Genomic DNA, 12,355 nt, shown 5'->3' with positions numbered 1-12,355 from the left:
TTTAGCATGGCCAGTCCACCTAACCTGCACATCTTTTGACTGTGGGAGGAAATTGGAGCATATGGACATGGGGAGAATGTGCAGACTCCACACAGACAGTCGGCCGAGGGTGGAATCGAATTGGGTGTCTGGCGCTGTGCTAACCACTGTTGTTACCTGGCAATGTCCTTCTCAATTTGCTTTTATTCTTCACTTATTTTAGTTACCACTAACTTAATGGAGTAAGTTTTTTTTTTAAGAAGTCCAATCTGTTTCAAAAGTACACCTGGACATTTGACATTTCTTTATTTTATTAGGTAGGCTCATTGACCAACAGACCAACAAACTAGGCAAAGATGAAATGCTACAGATGATTCGCCATGGTGCAACCCATGTTTTTGCCACCAAAGACAGTGAGCTAACAGATGAGGACATTGACACTATATTGGAGAGAGGAGAAAAGAAGGTACAATTATCAAATATTTAATGAGTCCATGTCTTCCTGCTCTTAACAGTGAATTATATAAAATATTGTTCTCTGTACTTTCTTTGTGATGTTGTGATTATAATGAGAGAAATATTAATGCTTGGAAATGCAGTAATCTCCACAACTTTAAGTAGTGCAGGTTGAACCATGCTGCTCACCATTGACAGTGTTGACATGTTATCTGCCTGTTGGTGGAGGGTATTTCATCTGAGCCTGATGCTGTGCACACATACTTCCAGCAGGGGTTGCTGTGGCTAGTGATTCAGGCACAAATCTTCATTATGGCTTTTCTCCTTATGAATTAAGGTGTTCTGAAGTTAATTGAAGTCCCTTGCTGTCAGCCGAGTTAACAATGGCCAGGCATCAGTCTTGAGCCTTTCTTGGTCTGTGTGAATAATCTGTCTACTGTTTAACAAGTCAAGCCGTCAGGGGAGTCACATTCAGATGTTAGACGTTGTGAATTTTCTGTGCCTCCCTCCCTGACTTGATTGTCAACACTAAGCATTATATGTGCTAACTATATCTCAGAAGCACTTTTTCTCACGTTTAATTTCTACTTTTTAATGCTATTGTATTTCACTTGGAACCTGCCTTTATTAATGGTCTTAGGGTGCAGCCTGAAAATGTAATTAAAGAAAATTATTTTCTCCATTATAGACAGCTGAACTGAAAGAACGTTTGCAAAATCTTGGTGAGAGTTCTCTTCGATCGTTTACAATGGAAACAGAAAGTTTATATAGTTTTGAAGGTGAAGATTACAGAGGGAAACAGAAGGTAGGACTGTGTTGGTTACTTTGAGTTTAATACTACTATTGAATCTCTTTTGAATATGTGACTTTTTAAAAAATGAACGTTAAAATTCCTTCAGCATATCATTACTGCAGGATAAAACTACTACCATTTCAGGTTGGAATTTAGCATTCTAGGCAAAGTGTATTTAAACCTAACTACTGTTTCAAACTAACTTGCAGTGACAACTTTGTTGCTGTGTCACACTTGTATATTTCTGCCTAGCAGCTCTGGCTTTCTGTGTATGCCAAGAATTTTAGTGGGAGGCTATCCTGCATATTTAAACACCCTGACCCAAAAAGATGAATTAGAGTCATGCTAGGATCAGGAGATGTCACAGATGATCCCGCTGAAAGCACCGAAGGAAAAAGTTGGTGAAAGCAGCTGTAGTTAGTCTTGTCGTGCATGTGGGGAGAAAGTACAGAATATGATGGAGGATGACATGAAAATCATACGGAGATGAAAATTGCTGCCTTTAAGAGGTGGAGGCTGTCGCAAAGTGAATTTCCTGCAATCCCCTCCTGAAATAGGTGGGACGACAATGAATGGCTCGGGTAATGCTGACCACATGCTAGAATTGTTTTAACAAAGTCCCATCATCATGTTTCTTGGGACCACGTGAACAGGTGTATGAAAAACATAGCTAACCCTCTGTGTACTAGTTTCCCAGTGAATTTGCGGCCACCTTATCCTCAAATATAGCCTCTCTCTAGTGGTACAAAGAATGTGCATCAACCTTTGTTTATTACACATCTTCCTTTCTAGACAGTTTCCTCAAAGCATTGTTTTCAAAAGGTTAGTCAGATTTTTACTCATATTTTCACACAATGTGAATGTTGACCATTTTACAGCTGGTGGAGTTATCTCTTGTTGCAAAATATGTCAGATCATTTTGCGCAGTTGCTGAAGTATTGGCTTTGAAAATCTCTGTCTAACCTGAGCCTTGGTTATCGTGACTAGAACTATCCGTTATCCAACAGGTTCAATCATAAATTGAAATTTGCTGATAGACTCTTCCTGAAGCCTGTCTATTCCAACTGTTCAGATAATTTGTGCTGGCAATTGTAGCAGGAGCGATAGTAAAATCAAAAGTCAGAGTTCCACAGAAATAGAAACTGGGGAAATTCATGATGTGTAATTTGTACTGAATTAGGAAATACGGACTGTATGGATTAACCTGTCCTCTGTTAAAGTGGTGTGCCCTTTTATTTTCTGTTCATCAATCCTTATTCCATTCATGGAATCCTACAATCGTTGGTGAAAGTTGAGCAATTAAAAGATTTAGCTTCATAATGTTGTCTGCTGAATATACACGGAATAATAATTTATCAACAAACTGAGTAGAACAAGTCTTGTTTGTCTCACACTTTAACCAAAAGTTGAAGCACCATTGGCCCCAGTAACGACTCATATGTTCAGTTACTAAACAAAATTTAATTGATGTTAAATAAATCAAAATTATCTAAGTTCCGTTGGTAGTAGATGATAACGGTCATGAATCAGAAAGCAGTAAAGAGCCAAGGAATTGAGCTGTGAATCTGTATTTCAAAGCTATTATTCATTAGCAAGCAGTTAAACTGCCCAGTTGCTCATTCAGACATGCAAACAGTTACATTTCCAACGTACTAAATATATGCAAAAGTATATACTTCAAAGGATCTATGTTTTTTTTGTCCTTCTGACAGCACTATAATGCACTGCCGCAAATTAAGCTCCGAACATAATTTTCCTCTACACCCTTCACTATTTCTGTTTGAGTGATACAACTGGACAGGACAAACAAAACAAAGGAATACGTGCTGAATGAAGGACCCAGGAAACATTGAGGATCAGGGGGACCTTGATGTGCACTGTGCCTTAATGTAGGAGGACAAATAATGAAAAAATTAAGAAGGAATATGGAATACTTGCCTTTATTAGCTGAGACATTGAGTTTAAGAGCAGCGAGGTTATGCTGGAACTGTATAAAAGGTGGTTAGGCTACAGCCAGAGCAGTGTGCAGTTCTGGAATCCACATTATAGGACAGATGTGATTGTACTGAAGAAGATGCAGAGGAGATTTACTAGGGTGTTGTCTAAGTTGGAGAGTTTAGAGCTATGAAGAGGGATGGGATAGACTGAGCTTGTTTTCCTTAGAACAGAGGAGACTGAGGGGAGATATGATTGAAATGTGTAAAATTATGAAGGGTATAGATAGAGTAGACAGAAAGAATTGTTCTGCATAGTGGATGGATCGTTGACCAGGGAGTGTAAATTTAAGGTAAGGGGGAGAGGAGATGTGAGGAATTTTATTTTGACTCAGAAGTTGGTAGGAATCTGGAACCTACTGTCCGTAAGCATTGTAGAAGCAGAAACCCTCAAATTATTTAAGAAGTACTTAGATGTGCACCTGTGATGCCAAGGCAAATAACACGATAGCCATGGTGCTGGAAAATGGGATTAGAATAGTTAGGTGATGAAAAGGGTCCCAACTCAAAATGTCAGCTTTCCTGTTCCTCTGATGCGGCCTGGCCTACTGTGTTCCTCCAGCTCCACATTGCTTTATCTCACATTCCAGCGTCGGCAGTTCTTACTATCTCATAGAATAGTTAGATGGTTGTTTTAGACTGGTGTAGACTCAATGAACTGACGGGCATGTTTCTGTGCTGTAGATCTCTATGACTCTGTGATATGCTTAGGCATAGCAATTAATTATGAAGGCCAATGGAATGTCAATCTTTATTGCAAGGGTGTTAGAGCATAAAAGTAGGGAGGTATTCCTACAGCTGTACATAGTATCGGTATGACCACATCTAGAATATAATTTACTGTTTTTTTTTTCCTTTTCCTTACAATTTCCTTTCTCAGAAAGGATATACCTGTGTTAGAAGCGGTTCAGAGAAGTTTCTCTCGACTGGTTCCTGGGATGAAGGGGTTTTCTGATGAGATAATCTTGAGCTAGTTGGGCCCGTACTCATTGAAGTTTAGGAAAATGAGAGGTGATCTTTTTGAAACATATAACGTTCTGAGGTGGATGCTGAAAGAATGTTTCCTTTTGTGGAGGTCTTAGACCTGGGGGACATAGTTTCAAAATAAGGGTTAGATTTAGGGAGATGAGGAGGAATTCCTACTACACAAGTTTTTAAAGCATTGATCTACCTGCAATCTTTGTAATAGATGGCTATAAATACACTTAAGTAATATTCACCTCAGTGTTATTAATGAAGGTGGATTTCAACTGAAACTTGTCCATGTTCACGTAGACCCAGTACCAAGGATCAAGTACCCTTTCGAGTGTCCTGTAAACCTTTCAAAAAATAACCAAGGGAAAGTTTGGAGAAGAATTTTCCTGCAGGCTTCAGAAAACTATAGCTCATTACCAACTTGCATTCTCCATACATTTGCAGCCTGAATGGATTTGCTGTCCCCCACAGGCCAGACTGGTTAGCTGGCTGCAAACAGAAATAAGATTATCTTTGACTCTTCAAAACTGTAGGTTGCAGGGGATCAGCCACCAGTGAATTGATGCTGTTTTGGTCTGAAATTAAAAGTTACCCCTGTGAACTTGCCACGCAGCAAAAGAAACAACAAAGTTGCGTGCAAAATCTGTAATATGTTGCATTATACATGACACTGTATAACTCAGCCTGGTGTGTGAGATGACTCCTTTTCTTAGCATCAGTCTCATGCTTTTGCATATACTCAACAAGAAGGCCTTTTCCCGCTAAGAAAGTCTATACTTCTGTTCGTAGTTGGCCTCAAATTCTTCATCATATACACTGTGCATGAGATCAAGCAGATTTTGATAAAGGCTACGATGCAAAAAAGATGCATGGGAGCTAAAGACCATGCCATGCAGAGCAGATTGCAAACGACAATCATAAATGTGTCTTCCAACAAATAGAATGAATTACAAAGTTGCTTTCGAGGTGAGAATCATAATGTTTGTTAATTCAGCAAATAATGGTCGTTCATCAAGGGAAATTCCGTGTGGTGAAAAACTGGTGCAAGAAGGGAGGAAGAAGGAATTACCTTGAAGAGGATGTGCCATTAGATGAGGTGGCAGCAACTGCCGGGTCTTGAGAAGTGGTTATCAGAAAAAATCTTTGGAATTTGTTGGAACGATTACACTGGGCTGAATCTTCTGTTTGTTTTGTGCCAGCTGGATTGGGTTTTTTTTTGGAGGGATACTTCCCATGAGATCTCTCTCCATATCTTTCCAAATGTGCTTTGTTAAATACCTACCCCAACCCTATGCGTACCCTCACATCATACTATATTTCCATCATCACCAACATTCCCACTAAAAAGGTGTTTAACGAGTCACTTGGTAATTCGTTGTTGCCTAGTGAGGAACTCGTCACACTGCTTGTCAGAAACATAAAAGATGGAGTCAGATATTCCTGACATTAAGATGAGCCGTCGGTAGATTTGTTGTCAGATTCTCACATAAAGCTTGTCATAGCCTCTGTTGCTGAGACCCCTATAAGATTCTAGATGTGTATTACCAGTGAGATCAAGAGGTGCCCATCAACAAATAACGCCAACATAACAGCTATACCTGGGGCTTTATCAGCCAAAATATTACCTCCACAAGCCATTGTTCAACCATCTTGTTCATACAGAACGGAATAGATGGATGCTTGACGGGGAAATACCTTCACATAAGAAGTGCACACCTCACCTGATGTTTTGTGTGGTTTCATCATTCAGTTGTGAGATGCTGTTAATGCGAAGTGGGTCATCTGGAAAGGAAGATGTTTAATTGTGTAGGGTTAATTCTAAAAGTGATAGTACCTGATCTAGAATAGGATCCTTACAGTGATGCCACAACCAGTCTGACTGAGAAAAATGTCAATGATTTATATGTCTTCAGCATTCAATGCAATAATTTCATTGGTTGTGTAACTCCTTTTGGTTCAGATTATATTTGTACAATGATTGCATTTGATAAACCATGCTACATTCAAAGAATATGTGACCAAGTTTTCATTTACATTTTGCAAGGGTGACCACCTACCCCCGCAACAGTGACCACGTCTTATGCTCAGTGTATAAGGCAGCCACCATTTTTGGACACCTCAAAGGTTGACTTATGCGCTGTGATCTACAGTATAGATACTACCCTAACGTATCAAATTTAATGATTTTGTTGCCAGTTTTAAATGCAGAGTGTTAATAAAAATGTTCTGTTTGTTTTTTCTTTCAAATGAGCAGATTGGTTTAACAGAGTGGATTGAACCTCCCAAACGAGAGCGGAAAGCCAATTATGCAGTAGATGCATATTTCCGAGAAGCTTTACGTGTCAGTGAGCCGAGAGCACCAAAGGTAAAGGGGTGAAGAAATCTATATGTTTGAATTTCAAATGACTGGAGCCTAATGGTATTTAAGATTATGGTTAGTTGTTTGTGACGGTTAGAACTACCAAATTATCCAAAGGCACCGGAACAAAATAAAGATTTAGTCATGTGACAGTACACTCGCTGGGTACCTTAGCTACTTTGATTTCCTTGGAGAATGCTCATCTGTAATAAGTTGCTGAAGATGGTGCAGAGAGAAGAGTCTCCCTTAACTGTGTCAGAATTGGAAGCCAGATTAATGAAGAATGGGCTTTGTGATTTTGCTGCATCATGCTCACAGGGTAAATTTCCTCTCCTGTTGTACCTGATTATTTGAATTCAGAACTTCAGAAGAAACATTTTCCTGACAGAGAAAATGAACAGGTTGACTGTTTAATATCAGATGTGTTTGATCTTGGGGTAAAATACTATTCACAGGAGGGTTGTTCAGTTACTACAGCCTTGCCCTTTATGCTTTCACATCAAAGCTCCCTCCTCTCTTTCAGAGTCTGCTTACGTTTTTGCCTTTGATTGTGGCATTGGTCCCCCAGCTCTCTCAACTCTTTTATCTTCTTCTAAAGCATTTCCCCAAAGTTCTTCTATATCATGAGCATTGAATAAGTACAAGCTTTTATTTGATGAAATGCTTAAAAGCACTGCACTGATGTCTGCACTGAGGGAACATTAAAAGATATCTTTGGGTTTAAAAATAAATCATGGTGCTAGAATTCAGACCTGTTATTCCCCTGTCTCATCACATGAAGTTATGCTGTTTAATTTTTATTTGAACATCCTCTCAGTTCAGCATTCTGCATAACATTTTCCTGGGCTTCCAGGATTTCCACTCAATTTGAACGGCATAAATATGAAGCTACATGGAAACAACGAGCAAGAATAGGCCATTCAGCCCCTCCAGTCTGTTTTCCCATTTAATAAAGACAAATCCACATTCTTGCCTAACACTGATAACCTTTTACGTCCTTCCTTAAAACAAGAATCTGGACACATCTGCATTAAAGTTATACAAATACTTCATTTTCAACATCTTTTCAGGAAGAGAATTTCAAGGACACTCAACAGTAAAAAAAACACTTAATCTCTGTTTTAAATAGCGGACTTCTTATTTTTAAATGTTGATCCCAAGCACCAGATTCTCCTCTAAAGAGAAAGAATCCTGTAGACGTATATGACCTGTTAAGACGCTGCAGGATCTTACATGTTTCAGTCAAATTGCCTCTTACTGTTCCAAACGCTAGTGAAAAAATAGATGAGCTTGTCTAATAGCGTCTTGGCCTGCTGTGTTCGTTCAGCTCTACACCTTGTTCTCTTGGATTCGCCAGCATCTGCAGTTCCTATTATCTCTGAGCTTGTCTAACCTTTCCTCATAAGATAACCAATATTAGTCTGGTAGATTTTCTCAGAAAGTTCTTTGGTGCATTGATAGTAATAGTAAGACAAATTGATTGAATGAATGAATTAGCTTTATTGTCACATGTACTCACCTTAGTACAGTGAAAAGTTTACAAGTCACCACTTGGTCACCATCTTAGGAAAAAGGTACCTAGGTACAGCTTCTTGAGTATGAATTCTTAGGAAAAAGATTTAAAAAAAATAAAGAAATGAAAACCATTGCAGACCTTCAAAAGTACAAAATCATAGCCACGAATTGGAAAATAAAGAAATAAAAGTTTAGAGTAATAGTTCTTCCACAATAGTATAATAAAAGAAGGAACTAAAAAAAATGACAAGTCCAGTTGTGCGTGACACGGTTGGCGACTATTCAGCTATTGACCATTTTACCCCATTTAACAAAAGATTAGAGATCATCCCCAAAATTCCCTTTGATCATCAGTCCCAATTGCAACTCAGTCATTATTACAGGAATTTTCCCATTTTAGTGAATGCATTTTGTCAAGTTTCCTGGCATCCAGTGCACCACAGCTCAGAGCAACTTTTCTCATGCACTCTTTTGCTCTTCACCTTATGGCTTCTGGATACCTCTCTGGGGAACTGTGGGGCAGGAAGGAGGTACACGTTCTTGTCGCTGTTGTTGATTTCTAGTGTGTATATCATTGGTGCCGTATTTAAAGTTTAGCTGCACTCCAGACACTGCTGACCAGGGCTACCCCTCACTTTGTGGTGGTCGACTGTTATCACCAAGAACATGGCCCAGAGGAAAGGAAAGCTTGCTCCTCAATTTAGAGACAGAGACCTGGAGATTATGGTGTAGAGGAGGTCCGTTCTTTTTTCCTGTGATCTACCACAGGAGACACCATCACCAGAGCACTTCATTAAATGAACAGGGTCACCCGAAGAGCATGAAGAAGTCTGATGATTACCTGTTCTATCCGAGGCAATGTACCACCATATGTCTGTTACCTCACCCCTAACTCAGAGACCACCACTCGTCAACTGTGCACTAAGGCTCATGGACTGCAACGCTTAGTGTGGTAAGCTACATTCAACAGTTCTCATCCTCCCAAACTGCAAACCTTCCTACCCTTTTGTGTTTCCTGCTTACTTTTTCTTCTGCGTGTGCTTAACCACAACTAACTCTTCCACCTTAGTCGAACCCCTTCTATAGTCTCAGTGCAGGAGACATTGCCTCCCTCTAATCTGTATTGATATCTTCACAGCCACTCATAACTTACAGACTAGTTATATGTGAACTGCAGGACTGACCATGGCCAGATTGCCAGACTCTAATAGAACCAAGCACCTGACTGACCGTGGACAACCACATGGACTGGAACTAAACAAATGCTTGAACTGACTGTTGTGGTCTTCAGTTTATTTTGCTTCTGTTTGACTTTTACACGTTGCTATTTGCATGAAGCACTTGTAAGTGTCTTTGCAGTACAAATTGTGACACATACTGGAGATGTGATGTTGACAGCATGGTGCCAAACAGCACATGTCCACCCATTTGACTGCTTAGTGCTCTCCAGAATCACAAGCTATCTGCCTCTTCTTCTACGCTTGAAGCAATGTAAACTATGTAACGGCCGGCAGTCCGTAAATCAGTGAGTACACACTGGGAAAGCAATGTGAAAGCAATGTGGCCTCAAGTTAAATGCAAAGTGATTTCATGCTAAGAAAGCCAACACACAGTCATAAGTTGAGTGCTGAGTGGATGTATGTCCCTGCATTCACCCTGACCCATGTGCAAACTTGCAAACCATGGGTGTCCATGACCTGCATAGTAAAATGCTGAAGAGCTGAGCTGGCGCCTGAGTCAGACCAGTGGCAGGTATGGCGATATGGCAAGGTTGGTGGTCAGCCACTGCCAACTGTAAATGAAGGGGTAACCTCAGAGCATGCAAGGATGTGAAGAAGCAGTCAAATTGTGGCTGCGACCGGCAACTTGTAGCTGCCACGTACCTGCTTTGATTTATGTCAGCAATTTGCACCACCTCGTTTCTTGGGAAATAGAGAGTAGACGTGGCAAAGGTATATAAATAAAGCAAGTTGGGGCTTTAATGAGACACATGTGGAACTACAATGGTCACTGCTCAATGATGAGACCTATGCTCATACCATACCAAGAGAATGGAAAGTTCTCCCCATTCTTTTTCTCCTATTGAAAAAGAGCTTTTTCTGTCTTTGAACGCTTCAACTAGCTCTGCTTGGGAACATTTTCAGTGGACTGAGAGTTCGGAGATAATCCATTTCAAGTTTGATAAGGTTCCCCATGGTAGGCTCATACAGAAGGTCAGGAGGAATGGGATACAGGGGAACTTAGCTGCTTGGATACAGAATTGGCTGGCCAACAGAAGACAGCGAGTGGTAGTAGAAGGAAAATATTCTGCCTGGAAGTCAGTGGTGAGTGGAGTTCCACAGGGCTCTGTCCTTGGGCCTCTACTGTTTGTAATTTTTATTAATGACTTGGACGAGGGAATTGAAGGATGGGTCAGCAAGTTTGCAGACGACACAAAGGTCGGAGGTGTCGTTGACAGTGTAGAGGGCTGTTGTAGGCTGCAGCGGGACATTGACAGGATGCAGAGATGGGCTGAGAGGTGGCAGATGGAGTTCAACCTGGATAAATGCGAGGTGATGCATTTTGGAAGGTCGAATTTGAAAGCTGAGTACAGGATTAAGGATAGGATTCTTGGCAGCGTGGAGGAACAGAGGGATCTTGGTGTGCAGATACATAGATCCCTTAAAATGGCCACCCAAGTGGACAGGGTTGTTAAGAAAGCATGTGGTGTTTTGGCTTTCATTAACAGGGGGATTGAGTTTAAGAGTCATGAGATCTTGTTGCATCTCTATAAAACTTTGGTTAGACCGCACTTGGAATACTGCGTCCAGTTCTGGGCGCCCTATTATAGGAAAGATGTGGATGCTTTGGAGAGGGTTCAGAAGAGGTTTACCAGGATGCTGCCTGGACTGGAGGGCTTATCTTATGAAGAGAGGTTGACTGAGCTCGGTCTCTTTTCATTGGAGAAAAGGAGGAGGAGAGGGGACCTAATTGAGGTATACAAGATAATGAGAGGCATAGATAGAGTTGATAGCCAGAGACTATTTCCCAGGGCAGAAATGGCTAGCACGAGGGGTCATAGTTTTAAGCTGGTTGGTGGAAAGTATAGAGGGGATGTCAGAGGCAGGTTCTTTACGCAGAGAGTTGTGAGAGCATGGAATGCGTTGCCAGCAGCAGTTGTGGAAGCAAGGTCATTGGGGTCATTTAAGAGACTGCTGGACATGTATATGGTCACAGAAATTTGAGGGTGCATACATGAGGATCAATGGTCGGCACAACATTGTGGGCTGAAGGGCCTGTTCTGTGCTGTACTGTTCTATGTTCTATGTTCTATGTTCTAAGTTTGCAGACTCACTTACTGTGATTCTACTTAGCTATTTCATCGTGCTGACTGTCTTGATTACTGCAGAAGCTTGCTTTAAAAATGTTTCTTCTTTTGCCACTTTCATTCCCTCCTCAGTTCTTTTTTTAAAATTCATACTGCAAACTGTAAAGAGTTGTCTTTGTCTCCAAACAATGTCATACAAATGTGATTTGTTCCTCAACCTGATCCTTTTTTGCTATTTAGTTGGCAGATACAAAACAATCTTGGCAGAGGTGTGGGTTAATACATGCTTACCTCTCCATTAGGCTTGCAAAGTGCTTTCCAGGACAATTGCTTTAGATTATTTAAAAAATGGATTAGCCTATTCTGATGAAGTCAAAGGTACTTAATGTTTGAAATTTTTAGTTGGTTGCTTTGCTGAATTTTAAAAATGTGAGCATCATCATTGAAGATATTTTTTTCTTTTCTTGGAAGTCTTTTATGAAGAGCAAAAGAAAATGATTAAAAACAACAAAAACAAATGATGCACAGTTCTTGCAAAAAGACAAAAGAGCTGTCTTTAAATAGAGAGGTTATTTGCAAACACTGAATATTTCCATTCTGATTGTAATCATTGTGTATTATAGGCACCCCGACCTCCAAAACAGCCAAGTATTCAAGATTTCCAGTTTTTTCCACCACGCCTATTTGAACTACTGGAGAAAGAAATCCTTTCCTATAGAAAAAGTATAGGCTACAAGGTAATGCACTGCCGATGTGAGTTAAGAATTAATTAGTTAACTGATTGGCTGAAACTCTTTACATTGGGGTGTAAATGATTTTTTGGTTTTCTGTGAAATCCCCTACAGTGCACTGGGGCTACTGTGTTGTATTCTAGCACAATGAACATCAGTAGCATCACACAAAGTCAGTCCTTTCCCATTGAAACCTCTTTACATTTGTTGATAAAATGAAGATAATCCATCAAATAAGGAGATGCA

The 12,355-nt window shown here is 40.2% G+C and overlaps 1 protein-coding gene across 3 annotated transcripts in view; it reads left to right on the top strand.

The window, feature by feature from the left end:
- smarca1 (SWI/SNF related, matrix associated, actin dependent regulator of chromatin, subfamily a, member 1) overlaps positions 1-12,355 on the top strand; it is a 97,288-nt gene that overhangs the window by 67,948 nt on the left and 16,985 nt on the right. For all 3 annotated transcript variants that reach the window (XM_048544167.2, XM_048544168.2, XM_048544166.2), the window contains 4 exons: positions 297-445; positions 1,124-1,240; positions 6,452-6,562; positions 12,002-12,115. In XM_048544167.2, coding sequence (XP_048400124.1) covers positions 297-445; positions 1,124-1,240; positions 6,452-6,562; positions 12,002-12,115 — 491 coding nt within the window. The remainder of the gene's footprint in view (positions 1-296; positions 446-1,123; positions 1,241-6,451; positions 6,563-12,001; positions 12,116-12,355) is intronic.

This window comes from Stegostoma tigrinum, chromosome 15 (assembly GCF_030684315.1).
Source record: "Stegostoma tigrinum isolate sSteTig4 chromosome 15, sSteTig4.hap1, whole genome shotgun sequence".
In the NCBI taxonomy this organism is placed as follows: domain Eukaryota; kingdom Metazoa; phylum Chordata; class Chondrichthyes; order Orectolobiformes; family Stegostomatidae; genus Stegostoma; species Stegostoma tigrinum.
This window is presented reverse-complemented; position numbering and strand designations above follow the sequence as displayed.